Below are 20,562 nucleotides of genomic sequence, written 5' to 3'. Positions count from 1 at the left end.
AACTTTCTCACTCATTATTCACAATTCATCCAGGATTATCCATGGTAGCATCCACATTAATGTAGACATGTTTATAAACATAACATTTTTACAATAAGTGACTCCAAACTGACACAATACATTATTTACCATTAATTTATATTATCTGACAACCAAAACAAACAGAAAACAGAAAAAGTAAAAAGTAAAGTAACGTACTATGAATTTGGGACCAAATATTAAACTTTTGACTTCTTTAATAGACATAAGTGGATTTGTCCCAATACTTTTGGTCCTTTAAATGGGAGGACCATGTACAAAAAGTGCTGTAATTTGTTAACGGTTCAACCGATGTGGATGAAAATACCCTAAAATGAAAGCTGACAATCTGCACTTTACCCTCATAGTCATTGTATCGTTTCAAATCCAAAGTGCTGGAATACAGAGCCAAAACAACAACAAATGTGTCACTGTCCCAATACTTTTGGAGCTCACTGTGTGCGTCAGCATACGGACATACACTACATGAGCAATAGTATGTGGACGTCTGCTCCTCTAACATCTCATTCCAAAATCATAGCCATTAATATGGAGTTTTTTCCCCCCTTTGCTGCTATAACAGCCTCCACTCTTCTGGGAAGGCTTTCCACTAGATGTTGGAACATTGCTGCGAGGACTTTCTTCCATTCAGCCACAAGAGCATTAGTGAGGTTGGACACTGATGTTGGGCGATTAGGCCCTGGCTCGCAATCGGCGTTTCAATTCATCCCAAAGATGTTCGATGGGGATGAGGTCAAGTTTTCCCACACCGATCTTGATAAAACATTTTTGTATGGACCTCGCTTTGTGCATGGGGTCAATGTCATGCTGAAACAGGAAAGGGGTTTCCCAAACTGTTGCCACAAAGTTGGAAGCACAGAATAGTCTAGAATGTCATTGTATGCTATAACGCTAAGATTTCCCTCCACTGGAACTAAGGGGCTTAGCCTGAACCATGAAAAACAGCCCCAGACCATTATTCCTCCTCCACCAAACTTTACAGTTGGCACAATGCATTGGGGCAGGTAGCGTTCTCCTGGCTTCCGCCAAACCCAGAATCGTCCATTGGACTGCCAGATGGTGAAGCGTGATTCATCACTCCAGAGAAAGCATTTCCACTGCTCCAATGACGGCGAGCTTTACACCTCTCCAGCCGACGCTAGACATTGCGCATGGTGATCTTAATCTTGTATGCGGCTGCTCGGCCATGGAAACCCATTTCATGAAACTCTCGATGAACAGTTCTTGTGCTGACATTGCTTCCAGAGGCAGTTTCGATCTCGGTAGTGAGTGTAGCAACCGAGGACAGACGATGTTTATGCGCAACGTGCTTCAGCAATCGGCGGTCCCGTTCTGTGAGCTTGTGTGGCCTACCACTTCGCAGCTGAGCCTTTGTTGCTCCTAGATGTTTCCACTTCACAATAACAGCACTTACAGTTGACCGGAGCAGCTCTATCAGGGCTAGACAAACTAAAAAGGTGCTGAAAAGGTGGCATCCTATGACGGTGCCACGTTGAAAGTCACTGAGCTCTTCAGCAAGGCCAGGGGCGGAAATCCCGGGGGGGACGGGGGGGACACGACCCCCCCATCCTGGGAAAAATATGATTTGTCCCCCCCAATATATCACTGAAACATAACTATGTAATTGAAATAATATTACTAATACGCAATGAAAGCAATTGTGCTGATTATAGACATTTAATAACGCGTTTTTAAGTTTCAAAAGATTGCAACACCCCCACCCTTTGCCTCACAATGGTTTGATCCACTGCCAGTTCCTTAGTTGGCAAGGTAACAGAGGGGTCGTATCTACTGTCTGAAAGGCACTCAATGCACGTAACTGACGTGAGGTTAATCCAGTCAATCGCGCACACACACTAGCTGAATATGCAGAGCTAGCGCGCAAATATTAACTATTAAGCTAGCTAGTACCTATTCCATTTATGTGGCATCGTCAAAGATGGAATCAGCATGCAGATGATGTAAGTTAGTGCTTCAAAGTCCCTGTGATAAGGTTAGCAATAAACTGAAATCCAAACTGAACAGAACTACATTCTCTTCTACCGTTGTCTTAAATATATTTAATGGTCTCGTTGCAAAAGCTAAATTGTCACAAGTGAACTTTTATTTATTTATTTTATTTCACCTTTATTTAACCTGGGTAGCAAAGATTATAGCAAACACCACTGAAACTGAATTGGCGCTCGCTAGCTTTGCAAATACAGCTATTGTTGGAAGCCAGCCAATATGAAACAAACTATTAAAATTACAAAAGGTTGCAGCATATGTTGTGTAAATGGTGAACTCATACAGCTGTCAACTCTTGTCATTTTAATCCGTTTCACATTTGCTAGCTACTTTTTAGATCGAAGCCCAAATAGAATGATTGAAGATGATAGAAGCCCATCTCCTACTGTAAATAACCTACACACTGTGTGTGTAGCCAGCCAGCCAGCCAGCCAGCCAGGTAGAAAAATGGCAGAAAAATAAAAGACGGACATCAGAGTATTTTTCAATACACCAAAACGCATAGTAAGAACCCTAGTAGCCTAATATCTCAAAGACTAGACCACTCTCAACTTAAACTGGTGAGAGTGGTCGGTAGTTAGGAGTACGGCAAACACCTTATTTCTTTGGTTCCTCAATATACATTTACCATATTACAATGTAGGCTATGTGTTACAGCACTACTTTTGGTGTCCCCCTCAGGAATTGCTCTTGAGAAAATTTCATGTAATTGTCCCCTCCAAAGTTGATATCAGATTTTCTCCCCTGAGCAAGGCCCTTCTACTGTCAATGTTTGTCTATGGAGATTGCATGGCTGTGTGCTCAATGTTATACACCTGTCAGCAACGAGTGTGGCTGAAATATCCGAATCCCCTCATTTATTAGGGGTGCCCACATCCATTTGTACAGTTGAAGTCGGAAGTTTACATACACCTTAGCCAAATACATTTAAACTCAGTTTTTCACAATTCCTGACATTTAATCCTAGTAAAAATTCCCTGTCTTAGGTCAGTTAGGATCACCACTTTATTTTAAAAATGTGAAATGTCCAAATAATAGTAGAGAGAATGATTTATTTCAGCTTTTATTTCTTTCATCACATTCCCAGCGGGTCAGAAGTTTACATACACTCAATTAGTATTTGGTAGCATTGCCTTTACATTTTTTAATTTGTGTCAAACGTTTTGGGTAGCCTTCCACAAGCTCCCCACAATAAGTTGGGTGAATTTTGGCCCATTCCTCCTGACAGAGCTGGTGTAACTGAGTCAGGTTTGTAGGCCTCCTTGCTCGCACACGCTTTTTCAGTTCTGCCCACAAATTTTCTATGGGATTGAGGTCAGGGCCACTCCAATACCTTGACTTTGTTGTCCTTAAGCCATTTTGTCACAACTTTGGAAGTATGCTTGGGGTCATTGTCCATTTGGAAGACCCATTTGCGACCAAGCTTTAACTTCCTGACTGATGTCTTGAGATGTTGCTTCAATATATCCACATAATTTCCCTCCCTCATGATGCCATCTATTTTGTGAAGTGCACCGATCCAGTGAATTGTAAGTGATATAATCTGTCTGTAAACAATTGTTGGAAAAATGACTTGTGTCATGCACAAAGTAGATGTCCTAACCGACTTGCCAAAACTATAGTTTGTTAACAAGAAATTTGTGGAGTGTTTGAAAAACGAGTTTTAATGACTCCAACCTAAGTGTATGTAAACTTCCGACTTCAACTGTATATATAGTGTAAGTGGTCCAGTTGGTTCTCGTATCCATTATGACGGCTCCTCGTGGGGGACGTTCATGGCTACGTCCAAAATGGCTCCCTAGTCCCTATATAGGGCACTACTTTTTTATTTTGACCCCCCTTTTTCTCCCCAATTTTGTGATTACTCTATCGTAATCGCTCCTCTTTCACCCCAGCTGCCAAACTAACCCTGAATTTATAGATCGGCAGGTAAGGGTGCTCTCGAGCGGCTAGATGTTACTGCACTCTATATTCCTCTGTAAACTGGTCATCTCTGTATACCCGTCACAAGACCCACTGGTTGATGCTTATTTATAAAACCCTCTTAGGCCTCACTCCCCCCTATCTGAGATACCTACTGCATCCCTCATCCTCCACATACAACCGTTCTGCCAGTCACATTCTGCTAAAGGTCCCCAAAGCACACACATCCCTGGGTCGCTCATCTTTTCAGTTCGCTGCAGCTAGCGACTGGAACAAGCTGCAACAAATACTCAAACTGGACAGTTTTATCTCAATCTCTTTATTCAAAGACTCAATCATGGACACTCCTACTGCCAGTTGTGGCTGCTTTGTGTGATGGATTTTTGTCTCTACCTTCTTGCCCTTTGTGCTGTTGTCTGTGACCAACAATGTTTGTACCGTGTTTTGTGCTGCTACCATGCTGTTATGTGTTGCTGCCACACTATGTTGTGGTCTTAGGTCTGTCTTTATGTAGTGTTGTGGTGTCTCGTGATGTTTGTTTTGTCCTGTTTTTATCCCAGCCCCTGTCCTGACAGGAGGCCTTTTGGTAGGCTGTCATTGTAAATAAGAATTTGTTCTTAACTGACTTGCCTAGTTAAAGGTTAAATAATATATATTTTTTAAATTATGATCGTCTCATCACTGCAACTCTCCAATCGGCTTGGGAGAGGTGAAGGTCGAGTCATGCGTCCTCCGAAAAATGACCCGCCAAACCGCGCTTCTTATAACCCGCTCACTTAACCCAGAAGCCAGCTGCACCAATGTGTCGGAGGAAACACTGTTCAACTGACGACCAGAGTCAGCCTGCAGGCGCCCGGCCTGCCACAAGGAGTTGCTAGAGCGCGATGAGCCAAGTAAAAAAAAACCTGGCCAAAGCATCCCCTAGCCTGGACAACGCTGGGCCAATTGTGCACTGCCCTATGGGACCCCCTCCGATATATTTGTTCTGACTTTGCTGGTAGCTACTTTGAAGAAAAATGTACTTACTATGACTGTGATATGTGGTTGTCCCACATAGCCATCTTAAGATGAACGCACTAAGTCGCTCTGGATAAGATTGTCTGCTAAATAACTCAAATGTAAATAGGATGCGGTTTCATGGAGGAAGTGTTCTCCCTAGGTCTCCCACACATCTGGCCTGCAGTAACTTCCTGGAACACCAACAAAAATCCCAGGAATGCAGCTGCAGTCATGGTGAAACAAACCCTGTCCTACCTACTTCCCTAGAACTAGACTAGTATTCTCTCATCTTAACTATCTGCCGTGCAGCTGCTTCTCTGTAGTGTTGTTTCTCTCCAGTGTTACAGAACATATTGTACCTTGGGCCTCTGGAAGACCACTGCATTAGAGGAAATAAGAGATTTACCAATGTTACATTACATGGTGAGGTTTCAACTGCTGTCAACCGGATGCCTTGCAAAAGGATGGTTGATCTCACCGTGGCTGGCATTTGCACCTTCAAGGCATCTCAGGTTGAAAATAATGTTCTTTGACAAGGCGACAAACACGGAGTGTCTGTTTCTCTGTGTGAATGCGCCTTTACCAGTAGCAGAGAGAGTCAAAAACACACAGACAGAAAACAGTAAGACACAGGACAGAGGTTGAAATTAATTTATATATTTATATATATAAAATAAAAAAAAGGATGCATTTACCCACCAAAGCAGAACAAACATATCACTTGTTTTTCCTTGTGGAAACCAAATACAATCTGAAGAGACTTCAGGGAGCCAGAATAGAAGAAAATAAATCAAGCAAGGGGACTGCTGACTTTCAACACAAAAAAAGGTAAACACAGCCATTGATGACAGGGAAAACAGAATAAAAGGTAAATAAAATACATGGAGAGGGTAAGTGCTTTACTGGTCAGAATCATACAGTATAGCATAGATTCAGTCTTATTTTCTTGAGTTCCATATTCAGTTAACTGCTCATGTACATTCTCTAAATTCGGTAACATGCAAGCATTGATGAAGCATACGGTCAAACACGCATGGAAATATATTTTTTCTTATAGGATATTTGTTAAAATATGACATCTGTAGATGTACAGTGATTTGGAAACTTCTTTTGGGTTTGACAACAGAAAAACAAAACAATCCACTCAATAGATAGTGTTTTCTTGAAGGAAAAGGAGACTACATTCATTTCACTGAACAAAGATTCCACAATATCGGGTGACTTTAAATATTTTTCAAACCCACTTCTTATAGCTTTTAGTATGTTTATTACTAAAATGTCTGTGCCTTGGAAAACGGGTGGTACACTCAAAGACGATCCTAGGATACACGTGTACAACAAAATACGACATCTCTACTCACTCACGACTGCTTTAGGTAGGTTGACATGAAGGCTAGCTGCCAGAGATACAGGGAATGGTTCCACACACACTTCCCTTTAGGGAATACACTACTGTTAACGGTCGTTGAAGTCATTTCTTTCCAAATATTAAGAGCTTGTCTATCATGCTGCCGGGATGACGCCATTGGCTACATCCCTCCATTGGGGGCGTGTCCTGGGTAAAAACTGACAGGGGAACCTACCAATCAGCAGTGGAAGCCTTGGTGATTCTGGTAGTCTAGAATTCCATTTTCTTGTTAACAATTTTTTTATGTACTATTTTTTTAATAACTTATATAATGAAGGGTTACCGTTCTTCTCTTAAGGTTGAGTCTCTCCAAAACAGTGTCACCTCTTTAGCAACTTAATTTGCCTTCTCTTTTTGAATGATTATTTTCCTATTTTTATACTAACTGGGTAACTGGTCTGTTTACTGGTCACACGCTTTGTATCTCTTTCCTCCCTTTGAGTAGATGATCAACGTGATTTAGAGTGGGAGTCAGGTCGGGGGGAGGGGTGAGAACAGAGAGGGGGCCCATTATGTAGAGGGGTCAGGACCTCTAGTCATCGCTGGCCTTTTCACTAACCCCATTCTCCTCGTCTCTGTTTGTGTGCGAGTTGTTGTTTACAGCGGGGATAATGCTCTCGCCCCCCTCTTCCATTTTGACTCTCTTGGGTTCGGAGTGGTCGGCCAGCTCCCCGTTCCGCCTCTTGGTGGGCAGTGATGCAGAGGCCGAGGCGTGGGCTGCCAACAGGTGGAGGGGGTTCACCACTGCTGAGAGGAGAGAGAGTTTTACTACTGGATTCATGGCAACCCTGACATAAACAAGCATTACTGAGTGAAAAGGCAGGTCATTTTAGACAAATCATTCCAATCATGTGCCATTTTTTACAAGCTTCATGGGTGTTAGGTGCCATTTTGAGTGTGTCTCACCTGTGTTAGCAGCAGTAGTAATTGGGATCAGGCGAGTCCCGTTCTGTGTGATGGTCTTGATAGGAAGCCGATGCTGGCCCAGGGGGGTCTGCTGCAAGATGGTAACCGTTGTTAGGGGCGTGGCCTGGGAGGTCTGGATGATGCGATTGGCCCTGCCTATAGAGGAAGCAGTGACGGCTGGGACCGGCTCCACTTTGACTGGTTGAAGAGAGACAAACACTGAGATACATGACTACAGTTTTTCATTTATAAAGGGACTGGTACAGCAAAGAAAATGTACATTTGACTGTAAATCTATATGCCAAACTTTGCCTCCTCACCTTTGACCCCATTGTGGTCTCCCCCTCCGTTCTCCTGTGGTTCTGTCTTTACTGTAACGACGGAATTCTGTGTAGCACCAATAGTAGCCATGGTGACCATCGGGATCTGTTGGAGTACATGCACAGTCTGCATGACGGGGGCGGAGCTTACAGCTGTTGTCATGACGGGCGTTGCCATGGTGTAGGTAACAGGCTTCATGGTAGTCTGGGGTAACTGTCGCTGCATGGCGATCAGCACCGGCTGGCTGTTTAGAGGGGAGCCTATCAGAGACAAGTATCAGAGGTCAAACAGGAAGTGGAGTTGTTAACCACCCACCAACACAGTTGAAACAACAACCTCCAACATAGCATAACTCACCAGGAGCACTCTGAGCGAACTGGGCCTCCTGGATGACTGCTAGTTTGGGCTGTAGGGCAGTGGCTGTGGTGGGGGCTATGGCCCGGGCTGGCTCTGGGTCCATGGGTACAGGGGAACCCTCCCTGGACAGGCTTTCTGGGGACTGCACACCACTGGAGTGGGCCGACAGTCCCCCGGTGTGGCTAGGAGAGGCCGGGGCACTCCTGAAGGGACAACAGCAGGAAGACTATTAGAATGATTAGCAAATGTGAGTGTACATTCATCTTTGTGTTCTGCATGCCAAAAAGAAACATCCTACCCAGAGCCCTTTGAATAATTTAGAGCACAGTGTCCCAGACAGAGAAATAACTTCCTCTACCTGCACTGCCTAACTGAGCCCACAGGGGGTAGTGGTGAGTTAATATACTGCTGGAGAACTGCATGCCATTTCAAACTACAGTACATACAAGAGGGAAATATAGGAGCATGTGACTTCTAGTGAGAACTATTTTACCTGGATGAGAGGGGGCCTAGTGGGGTCCTGAAGCAGGGTACCCCCCTGGGCCTGCGCTTCCTGAACGCCTGTTCACACAACTTGCCCTCTGATGAGGGGTCGATCCTCCAGAACGATCCCTTACCCGGCTCCTCCTGAGACCGAGCCACTTTGATGAAGTAGCGATTCAGAGACAAGTTGTGACGGATCGAGTTCTAGAACACAGTAGACAGAGTATTCATGACAATGGGAAGGTTATGGCGGATTGAGTTCTAGAACACAGTAGAGAGACATAGTGAGAATGGATGGAAATATAGACAGAGAGAAACAATAGATGAGATTCTAGAACAGAAAGATATAACTGATAGAGTTCAGTTCAAAACCATGAGAGAGACAGGTTGTAATGGATAACGTAAGACTGGATAACTTAGAAAGACTGCCGTTTACGTAGATGTCAGTTTGTCTCATTCTAAGAGAAATATACCACAGCAGGATGAAATACAGGGTGGATTCACCGACCTGCCAGCCTTTGTCTGCGGTCCTGTAGTATGGGTAGTTCTTAGTGATGTGTGTGTAAATCCCATTCAGAGTCAGCTGCTTGTCGGGGGCCATGGTGATAGCCTGGACTATTAGTTGGGCATAGGAATACGGTGGCTTGGAGTCATCCTGAGGACAGAACAAATGACAAAGCATTTTCTTTCATGCTACAGATATTTGATTAGATTTATGATACGATTGATGTATGTATTGCATGTGTTTATCTGGGTCAATAAACATTTTAATTAAAAAAAAAGGTTCAAGTGTTTGGTTTTGTGAGAACTTGTTTTCAGTTTCATGTTAGTCACACACACACGTTGGGAAACAAGTAGAGTTACAGTTCGCCGGGATTTGGCACTCCAAAGTCTACATTTTCCTTCAATGAGTAACCCATCCCAGAGAACCAAAACAAAACCAAGATTTTTTCCCATCACCCTGGGTTCTACCTCTAAAGACAATGGAGTCAGGGGTGTGTTTAGAACGGTGCCACATTACAGAACACGGAGATAGAAACGCATTGTGTAGAATTCATAGGACTGTCAGACAAAACAGGGATTTGTTTAGCTCTATTAGTCTCATTTCTATATTCAAAGTTCTGAACGCTTCACTTCTTCACCGGTTCATCCCAGCACTGGGTGAAAACCTCAACAGTCTAAAGTGGAATCCTCTCATCTTCTTTTCTTCATTGACAATGCTCTGTAAGAGATGGACAGGTCTCTCATTTGACTTCAATTATACTGCATTGACTGACCTCTTCATATCAGCGTGGACGAAAGGAGAGGAAGCCACTTTGGGACTATTGGCATACTGGTGTCTCACCTTGGGGCTGTCTCCTCCCGAGCCGTCCTTTTCGTCTGATTGGGAGTTCTCATTGATGAGGTCAGCAGTCAGTGCGCGGCCCATCCTATAGCCAGACAGACCCGCCCCTCGGGGACTTGACGGACAGGAGTTTGGACAGGAGTTGGCAGCACTGTTGGGGCGAGAAACAATTTAACGGTGAGACTGAGTGGGAGAGACTGTGGTTTGGTGATGAACATGGAAATCCTGCAATGGCAGAAAATATCTCAGATCCAACAAGCATCCAAGACACCTAACCCATAACCAGTGTCTGAAACCTCCTCTGGTGGCGCAGTGCCTTTGGAAAGTATTCAGACCCCTTCACTTCTTCCACATTTTCTTAAGTTATAGCCTTATTCTAAAATTGATTAAATGAATCCTAAGCAATCTACAAACAAAAATAAAAAGCAAAAATACCTTATTTACCTAAGTATTCAGACCCTTTGCTATGAGACTCTAAATTGAGCTCCTTGAGATGTTTCTACAACTTGGAGTCCACCTATGGTATTTTCAATTGATTGCACATGATTTAGAAAGGCAATCACCTGTCATTAGAAGGTCCCACAGTTGACAGTGCATGTCAGAGCAAAAACCAAGTCATGAGGTCGAAGGAATTGCCCATAGAGCTCAGAGACAGGATTGTGTTGAGGCACAGACCTGAGGATGGGTACCAAAAACAATTCTGCAGCATTGAAGGTCCCTAAGAACACAGTGGCCTCCATTATTCTTGAACGTAATAATTTTGAACCAGCCTTGACCCTTCCCAAAGCTGGCCACCTGGCCAAACTGAGTAATCGGGGGAGAAGGGCCTTGGTCAGGGAGGTGACTAAGAACTCGATGGTCACTCTGACAGAGATGGGAGAGAAGCTTCCAGAAGGACAACCATCTCTGCAGCACTCCACCAATCAGGCCTTTACATTAGAGTGGCCAGACAGAAGCCACTCCTCAGGAAAGGGCACATGATAGCCCACCGAGTTTGCCAAAAGGCACCTAAAGACTCTCAGACCATGAGGAACAAGATTCTCTGGTCTGATGAAACCAAGATTGAACTCTTTTGGCCGGAATGCCAAGCGTCACATCTGGAGGAAACCTGGCACTATCCCTATGGTGAAGCATGGTGGTGGCAGCATCATGCTGTGGGGATGTTTTTCCAGAGGCAGGGACTGGGAGACTAGTCATGATCGAGGCAAAGATGAACAGAGCAAAGGACAGAGAGATCCTTGGTGAAAACCTGCTCGAGCGCTCAGGACCTCAGACTGTGGCGAAGGTTCACCTTCCAACAGGACAACAACTCTAAGCACACAGCCAAGACAACGCAGGAGTGGCTTCCGGACAAGTCCCTGAATGTCTTTGAGTGGCCCAGCAAGAGCCTGGACTTGAACCCGATCTAACATCTCTGGAGAGACCTGAAAATAGCTGTGCAGCAACACTCTCCATCCAACCTGACAGAACTTGAGAGGTTCTGCAGAGAAGAATGGGAGAAACTCCCCAAATACAGGTGTGCCAAGCTTGTAGCATCATGCCCAAGAAGACTCAAGGCACTGTATAAAACACCTGCTCTTTCCATGACATAGACTGACCAGGTGAAAGCTATGATCCCTTATTGATGTCACTTGTTAAATCCACAACAAAATCAGTGTAGATGAAGGGGAGGGGACAGGTTAAAGAAGGACTTTTAAGCCTTGAGGCATGGATTGTATATTTGTGCCATTCAGAGGGTGAATGGGCAAGACAAAACATGTAAGTACCTTTGAACGGAGTATGGTAGTTGGTGCCAGGCGCACCGGTTTGTGTCAAGAACTGTAACACTGCTGGGTTTTTCACGCTCAACAGTTTCCTGTGTGTATCAAGAATGGTCCACCACCCAAACGACATCCAGCCAACTTGACACAACTGTGGGAAGCATTGGAGTCAACATGGGCCAACATTTCTGTTGAACGCTTTCGACACCTTGTAGAGTCCATGCCCCGACCAATTGAGGCTGTTCTGAGGGCAAAAGGGGGGAGTGCAACTCAATATTAGGAAGGTGTTCTTAATGTTTTGTACACTCAGTGTATATGCCAGGAGTTAGAGCTGGGACGATAAACCCAAAACGTATCCATATCGACCATTTATCATGGACATTTTACTGATCGATAGTAACGATAATTAGTCTTTGAAGGAATGTGACGTTTTAAATTAAATAAGTGTGCTAATATGGGCTATTGGTAAATGGAAAATTGATAGCTACAACATTCAAAAGTTGTATTAGTAGTTTTAAGGGAAATATTTCAAAAGTTACTGGTGCATATTAATGTTATGAATTTATTGTTCAATTTATCATTATTGTGATAATTCAGTCAATTTATCACAAAATGTATTTTTGTCCATATCGCCCAGCTCTACTAGGAGTATTTACATCTGAGCCTGGAGGTTCGGAGTATTGCTGTTTTTGGAAATCAGTAGCGACACTCGCTTGCAGATCCAGATTTGAATAACCCTGCCATCTGCAATGCTCTGAACGTTTCATGGCTCAAACTTCACTTCAGTCTCACCTGATGGTGCCGGTGGGTGAGGGCAGGGGGCTTATGAGGTGGGCGATGTTGTCTGGAATGTTGATGGTCAGCGGCGCCATTTGGGGCTGGACGGGCTTTACCGGTGACTCCGACACGTTCCTACGCTCCTTCTTATCGCTGGACAGGGCTGTGAACGTGATCTTGATGTTGGTGCTAGGGAACCGGAGACAGCACCTGGAGAACAGCGAAAGAAAGGGAGAGCGTCTAAGGACACAATAGTAGAACATGCTAAGTGCCGGCCATCCACACCTACCCAGACTCACTCAACAATAATAGTGAGAATGTCTCTTTAATTGGGATCCTGAGTGGCGCAGCAGTCTAAGGCACTGCATCGCAGTATTAGAGGTGTCACTACAGACCCGGCTTTGATCCCGGGCTGTATCACAACTGGTTGTGATCTGGAGTCCCATAGGGCAGCATACAATTGGCCCAGCATTGTCCGGGTTTGGGGAGGGTTTGGCTGGGGTAGGCCGTCATTGTAAATAATATTTTTTTTCTTAACTGACTAATCTAGTTAAATATAAAAATAAAAAAATCTGCATTCTGACTGCTACACGCCAGCAGTGTTGAATGGGTATCAAAACATGCAGAGGCACTCTAATAAGGGCCGGAAGAGTTCGCCTATTAACAGGGTTTATAAATGGAGCTTACATAACAGTTCTTACTATTACATTGGGGTATGCTTGGACCATATCATCTGCTATAGGACCAGCTGACTGCAATATAGAACTATTTGACATTTCAGACCAGTAAAACACCACATTTCATTGCACTTTTCCAGTGTATATGACAATAAAACATATATTCAAAAGAATCTGATTGTTATGATTTAATAGAACTGCGTACCAAACCTCCCAAACCTCTATTGCCATTTCCTGCTCAGTTGGTAGAACATGAGACTTGCAACGCCAGGGTTGTGGGTTCGATTCCCACGGGGGACCAGTACGAAAAAGTATGACAAATAATATGCCCTCACTACTGTAAGTCCCTCTGGATAAGAGCGTCTGCTAGAATGTAAACAGAAACGTCGGGTAACATTTGGAAAAAACAAACCAATTCAGCTTGATTTACAGCCCATACTGACAATAACAAAACACGGGGCAGGTTACTTTCTTTGTACATTATGCTGTGCAAACATTGCAACACATCCGCCTAGAAACCAAGCTGACATTTAGCCAAAGCATGGCCCATTGCACAAGTACAGCTAACCTTAGCTACATACATTTTCTGTCGTAAACACGTTTTGATAGCAAGAAATATGTATACAGACATAACTAGCCAACTACAGTACCTAGATACGCACGCTTAGTAATGTTAAATTACAACAACAACAAATGTGTTTGTGCTTCGCGTAACCCTTTTATGCAAACAAAGCCAGCGTTACCCGCGGCTCGCTAGCGGTGTGGACAGGCGCCGGGTGTTTGTCACAACACGTGCGGCGGCCAGGGAACAAAACAATAACAACGCGAGGTCAGAATATCATCACCTTAACCTTAGCGGTTCTACCGCGACATAAAATGTAAAATACTACCCCATCTTACATTCGTGGGAGCTGCAAAGGTGGAGCCCCTCGTCTCTGGAACACCCCATCAACAAATACCCCGTTTTTGCCGAGGCATCGGAGGTAGAATTCCCCGCTACCGGTCCCGTCTTCACCCGCGGTGAAAATTTCGAGGTGCCGGCGGGAGATGAAACTGGAGTGGCCCATGCTGACGTCCACCGAGCCCTGCGATGAGTTCCGTCCGATGGTCGCCGACCTCTTCTTCATCAGGTATTCGAATTCTCGGCCCTCAAGCCGGGCAACTGCCGACCCCACCGCCATCTTCTTGGGGGTTCTAATTGTGTGGGGGGGGATAGGCGCTAATTAGGGAGCACTGGCTTTAATTTTGGCAGGGTTTAGAACTGTGGAGATTTCGTAAAAGGGGAATCCAATTGTAAAACCTTTAAAGAATTTGGCTAGGAACGTGCCAGATCGGGGACACAGCAGCTCCGACACACCGCCGCGACAGAGAGAAAGAGAAAAGACAACAGCCAACCAATGGAGGCCAAATGGGAGGAAAGGAGGTGACCGATAGCTCAACGGCCCAATCCCTTCAAAGACTGGGTAGGCAGATACACGTTGTTTACCAATGACAGCCAAAATATAAATAGAATGTAAAAATCACGGTTGGTTGCACTGTAGGCTGAAGCGCATATCGATGGCTGAATGTAAACGATGGAATCTGATATTACGGAATGGATTGGATTGGAGATTTGTAGATTCATGAAGGGGTAGTTCACCCAAATTACAAATTGGTTTCCTCATCAAATGTTATTTGTCACATTCACTGAACAAAATAGACCCTTAACCAACAATGCAGAGTTTAAAAAAAGTAAGTAAGTACAATTTGCTAAATAAACTAAAGGAAAATGAGTAGCACAATATCGAGGGTATATAAACTCAGCAAAAAAAGAAACGTCTCCTCACTGTCAACTGCGTTTATTTTCATCAAACTTAACGTGTAAATATTTGTATGAACATAACAAGATTCAACAACTGAGACATAAACTGAACAACTTCCAGACATGTGACTAACAGAAATTGAATAATGTGTCCCTGAACAAAGGGGGTGGGGGGGTCAAAAAAACTAACAGTCAGTATCTATCTGGCATGGCCACCAGCTGCATTAAGTACTGCAGTGCATCTCCTCCTCATGGACTGCACCAGATTTGCCAGTTTTTGCTGTGAGATGTTACCCCACTCTTCCACCAAGGCACCTGCAGGTTTGCGGACATTTCTGGCGGGAATGGCCCTAGCCCTCACCCTCCGATCCAACAGGTCCCAGACGTGCTCAATGGGATTGAGATCCGGGCTCTTCACTGGCCATGGTAGAACACTGACATTCCTGTCTTGCATGAAATCACACACAGAACGAGCAGTATGGCTGGTGGTTTGTCATGCTGGAGGGTCATGTCAGGATGAGTCTGCAGGAAGGGTACCACATGAGGGAGGAGGATGTCTTCCCTGTAAGGCACAGCGTTGAGATTGCCTGCAATGACAACAAGCTCAGTCTGATGATGCTGTGACACACCGCCCCAGATCATGACGGACCCTCCACCTCCAAATCGATCCCACGCCAGAGTACAGGGCTCGGTGTAACGCTCATTCCTTCAACGATAAACGCGAATATGACCATCACCCCTGGTGAGACAAAACCGCGACTCGTCAGTGAAGAGCACTTTTTGCCTGTCCTGTCTGGTCCAGCGACGGTGGGTTTGTGCCTATAGGCAAAGTTGTTGCCGGTGATGTCTGGTGAGGACCTGCCTTACAACAGGCCTACAAGCCCTCAGTCCAGCCTCTCTCAGACAGTCTGAGCACTGATGGAGGGATTGTGCGTTCCTGGTGTAACTCGGGCAGTTGTTGTTGCCATCCTGTACCTGTCCCACAGGTGTGATGTTCGGAAGTACCGATCCTGTGCAGGTGTTGTTACACGTGGTCTGCCACTGCGAGGACGATCAGCTGTCCGTCCTGTCTCCCTGTAGCGCTGTCTTAGGCGTCTCACAGTACGGACATTGCAATTTATTGCCCTGGCCACATCTGCAGTCCTCATGCCTCCTTGCAGCATGCCTAAGGCACGTTCACGCAGATGAGCAGGGACCCTTGGCATCTTTCTTTTGGTGTTTTTCAGAGTCAGTAGAAAGGCCTCTTTAGTGTCCTAAGTTTTCATAACTGTGACCTTAATTGCCTACCATCTGTAAGCTGTTAGTGTCTTAACAACCGTTCCACAGGTGCATGTTCATTCATTGTTTATGGTTCATTGAACAAGCATGGGAAACAGTGTTTCAACCCTTTATTTTTTACAAATAATCTTTGATTGACAGGGTCCTGAAAAAGGACAGTTTCTTTTTTTTGCTGAGTTTTCAAGGGGTACCGGTACCAAGTCAATGTGCAGGGGTACGGGTTAGTTGAGGTAATATGTACATGTAGGTAGGGATAAAGTGACTATGCATGGAAAATAAACAGAGAGTAGCAGTAGCGTGTTTGAAGAGTGTGAAAGAAGGAATGTGTGTGTGTTACTGTCATTGTAGTATGTGTGTGGTTAGAGTCCAGTGAGTGTACATCCAGCCAGTGCAAGAGACTCAGTGCAAAACTGTCACGCCCTGATCTGTTTCACCTGTGCTTGTCTCCACCCCCCTCCAGGTGTCGCCCATCTTCCCAATTATCCCCTGTGTATTTACACCTTTGTTCTCTGTTTGTTGCCAGTTCGTCTTGTTCGTTCAAGCTTACCAGTGGTTTTCCTGTCAGCTCCTGTCTTTTTCCCTGCCTCTCTTTTCTCAGCCTCCTGGTTTTTGACCTTTGCCTGTCCCGACCCTGTACCCGCCTGCCTTACCACTCTGCCTGTCCCTGAGCCTGCCTGCCGTCATGTACCTTTGCTCTACCCTAGATTGTCAACCCCTGCCTGCCTTGACTGGTCTGTTCCTGCCCCTGTTGCTACAATAAACATTGTTACTTCGACAGTCTGCATCTGGGTCTTACCTTGATTCCTGATACAAAACAAGAATAGATTGTAATAAAATAAGGAGGTAAATGCAGATAGTCCTGGTTGCCATTTGATTAACTGTTCAGCAGTCTTATGGTTTGGGGATAGAAGCTGTTAAGGAGCCTTTTGGTCCCAGACTTGATACCGCTTGCAGAGAGAGTCTATGACTAGGGTGGCTGGAGTCTGACCATTTTTAAGGCCTTCCTCTGACACCGGCTGGTATAGAGGTTCTGGATGGAAGGGAGCTCGGCCCCAGTGATGTACTGGGCTGTAAGCACTACCCTCTGTTGCGCCTTGCAGTCGGATGCCAAGCAGTTGCCATACGAAGCGGTGATGCAACCAGTCAGGATGCTCTCGATGGTGCAGCTTTAGAACTTTTTGAGCATCTGAAGATCCCTGACAAATCTTTTCAGCCTCCTGAGGGGGAATAGGCGTTGTCGTGCCCTCCTCACAACTGTGTATGTGTGTTTAGACCATGAAAGATCCTTGGTGATGTGGACACCAAGGAACTTGAAGCTCTCAACCTTCTCCACTACAGCCCCGTTGATGTGAATGGGGGAATTGCTGCAGTGAGTATTCTAGTCTAGGGTAGCCATGCTATTGTATAGATCAACTTTACATCATTCAGACTCTTATGTTGGGAGCAACATGAGAGAAGGGAGAGTCGCTCGGGTCATCCAGTCTAGTGCCTTCATGTGTTCATGTGCTAGTCGGAACTAGTAAACTCAGAAAGATCCCACTTGCTAACTTGTTGTAGAAAGATGGTCTCGAGTTTCCCACCTGGGAAACATCAGAATCAACCAATAGGAAGCTCTACGCAAATAATTTATGTTCATTATGAGTGTTCCCCTACTCAGACATTGCATGCATCAACCAATGGTTGCGTGCCACATCATCGACTGTGCCATCGGGCACCAGATTGCTTTAATATATGATATGGTTAGCTGATATGTAAAATACCTTTCCAGGCATTGTAAGATCTGGCGACAGCAAGTCTGAGCAGAAGTCAAAAGAATCATGAAACTCCTATCAATTTGGTGAACGGCCTATGTTCTATCAGTGGGTAAAATAAAAATGTTCCTCATGATTTAACTTCTAAGTGGTCCGTCTGTGAAAGCATGAAATTGTGTAGGAAAGCATCATAGCTACATAATTCTCGTCACTGGAGATAGGGGATAACACACTATCACATTTCATACTGCTTTTAAAACAATTCCCTGCGCAGCAGATCGCCAAATCAGCCAATAGATGGTATGAGCATACTGTCTAGAACACATCCATCTGTTTATATCGTCATGACAACATATATACACTGCTCAAAAAAATAAAGGGAACACTAAAATAACACATCCTAGATCTGAATGAATGAAATAATCTTATTAAATACTTTTTTCTTTACATAGTTGAATGTGCTGACAACAAAATCACACAAAAATAATCAATGGAAATCCAATTTATCAACCCATGGAGGTCTGGATTTGGAGTCACACTCCAAATTAAAGTGGAAAACCACACTACAGGCTGATCCAACTTTAATGTAATGTCCTTAAAACAAGTCAAAATGAGGCTCAGAAGTGTGTGTGGCCTCCACGTGCCTGTATGACCTCCCTACAATGCCTGGGCATGCTCCTGATAAGGTGGCGGATGGTCTCCTGAGGGATCTCCTCCCAGACCTGGACTAAAGCATCCGCCAACTCCTGGACAGTCTGTGGTGCAACGTGGCGTTCGTGGATGGAGTGAGACATGATGTCCCAGATGTGCTCAATTGGATTCAGGTCTGGGGAACGGGCGGGCCAGTCCATAGCATCAATGCCTTCCTCTTTCAGGAACTGCTGACACACTCCAGCCACATGAGGTCTAGCATTGTCTTGCATTAGGAGGAACCCAGGGCCAACCACACCAGCATATGGTCTCACAAGGGGTCTGAGGATCTCATCTCGGTACCTAATGGCAGTCAGGCTACCTCTGGCGAGCACATGGAGGGCTGTGCGGCCCCCCAAAGAAATGCCACCCCACACCATGACTGACCCACCGCCAAACCGGTCATGCTGGAGGATGTTGCAGGCAGCAGAACGTTCTCCACGGCGTCTCCAGACTCTGTCACGTCTGTCACATGTGCTCAGTGTGAACCTGCTTTCATCTGTGAAGAGCACAGGGCGCCAGTGGCGAATTTGCCAATCTTGGTGTTCTCTGGCAAATGCCAAACGTCCTGCACGGTGTTGGGCTGTAAGCACAACCCCCACCTGGAGGTCATTTTGCAGGGCTCTGGCAGTGCTCCTCCTTGCACAAAGGCGGAGGTTGCGGTCCTGCTGCCGGGTTGTTGCCCTCCTACGGCCTCCTCCACGTCTCCTGATGTACTGGCCTGTCTCCTGGTAGCGCCTCCATGCTCTGGACACTACGCTGACAGACACAGCAAACCTTCTTGCCACAGCTCGCATTGATGTGCCATCCTGGATGAGCTGCAGTACCTGAGCCACTTGTGTGGGTTGTAGACTCCGTCTCATGCTACCACTAGAGTGAAAGCACCGCCAGCATTCAAAAGTGACCAAAACATCAGCCAGGAAGCATAGGAACTGAGAAGTGGTCTGTGGTTACCACCTGCAGAACCACTCCTTTATTGGGGGTGTCTTGCTAATTGCCTAGAATTTCCACCTTTTGTCTATTCCATTTGCACAACAGCCTGTGAAATTTATTGTCAATCAGTGTTGCTTCCTAAGTGGACAGTTTGATTTCACAGAAGTGTGATTGACTTGGAGTTACATTGTGTTGTTTAAGTGTTCCCTTTATTTTTTTGAGCAGTATATTTTGCTTAGATGTATTCAATCTAAACAGTGCTCCAAATTATTCAACTCAGTTTCTCCTTCAAGTACCATGTTGCAATGTGCCCTGTACACAGTGGCGTGTATTCATGGATGCCAAGGGAAGCCAAGCTTCTCCAAAAAATTGACCAATAAAAAAAAATACAGAAAACCTATAAAATAATTTATTGTTCATCTCTTTGTGTTTCATAATTTTCCTTCAATACGCAAGAGGCTGAATGTATCTCACTGGAGAAAGCAGACAAGCGAGCAAAACAGCGCCCCTCTGTCTCTGTATGTGTAGCCCGTCTATCTGATGTTGTCTGGTCAAAAAGAGTATGACATTGTTGCCTCCCGTAGCATTGAATACAAGGGAAGCCAGCGAGCATTTGGCCACTATGGATAAAAAAATAAAATGACACAATAATAGCCAATCAGCATTGAGCTAAACTAAGTGAACTCTACTGTGAATGGTCCTGGCGCACCCAAAAATAAGTGTCAAGGGAAGCCAGCTTGTATTTGGCTTCACACCAATCACATCATATCAAAAGTCAAATGTGAAATGTTGCATGTCTTTGTGTTGTTGTCCTCCGTCTAGCTAGCTAGCTAAAATTGTCCCTTTCCTAAATTAGCCATGGATGAAGATAGGGATTTGGGCTTAATTCTCCATACTGGCCAATGATTATGACGGTGATTCTGATACAACCATAAATACATACATTGTTGTACCACTGGCCTGAGAGGATGGAAGTCCAATATGTAGCTAGATGTAGAAGGCTAATATTAACTAGCTGGCTAATCATTGCTCATGAAAGGAAGTTAGTCTAGAGAGCAAGCATTTTAGCCAGGTAGCCTTGGGACAACAACAACTAAAAGCTTGTAC

At 44.9% G+C, this 20,562-nt stretch overlaps 1 protein-coding gene across 2 annotated transcripts; it reads right to left on the bottom strand.

The window, feature by feature from the left end:
* Positions 1-5,604: 5,604 nt before the first annotated feature.
* Positions 5,605-14,376, bottom strand: LOC106578866 (forkhead box protein K2). Of its 2 annotated transcripts, none has more exons than XM_014158099.2 (9): positions 13,903-14,376; positions 12,341-12,535; positions 9,789-9,939; positions 8,952-9,098; positions 8,454-8,647; positions 7,961-8,163; positions 7,603-7,863; positions 7,283-7,480; positions 5,605-7,123 (listed from the first exon to the last, which is right to left on the bottom strand). In XM_014158099.2, exons 1-9 carry the CDS (start codon positions 14,181-14,183, stop codon positions 6,909-6,911), a joined length of 1,845 nt encoding a protein of 614 aa, XP_014013574.1. In that variant the 5' UTR covers positions 14,184-14,376; the 3' UTR covers positions 5,605-6,908. The 2 variants fall into 2 exon arrangements, with proteins under 2 accessions (XP_014013574.1, XP_045558315.1); XM_045702359.1 differs by having other exon boundaries at positions 5,605-7,120.
* Between the last annotated feature and the right edge of the window lie 6,186 nt (positions 14,377-20,562).

The sequence above is a fragment of the Salmo salar genome, chromosome ssa19, assembly GCF_905237065.1.
Source record: "Salmo salar chromosome ssa19, Ssal_v3.1, whole genome shotgun sequence".
Lineage (NCBI taxonomy): Eukaryota > Metazoa > Chordata > Actinopteri > Salmoniformes > Salmonidae > Salmo > Salmo salar.
Note: the sequence above shows the minus strand (reverse complement) of the source record. Positions and strands in the feature narration are given on the sequence as shown.

Coding starts and splice junctions, on each gene's coding strand:
- LOC106578866 (XM_014158099.2), bottom strand. CDS start 14,183: ATGGCGGTGGGGTCGGCAGTTGCCCGGCTTGAGGGCCGAGAATTCGAA. Junction 8,164..8,453: donor CTAGGCCCCCTCTCATCCAG/GTAAAATAGTTC, acceptor TTGTCCCTTCAG/GAGTGCCCCGGCCTCTCCTA. Junction 7,481..7,602: donor AGACCACAATGGGGTCAAAG/GTGAGGAGGCAA, acceptor CTCTTCAACCAG/TCAAAGTGGAGCCGGTCCCA.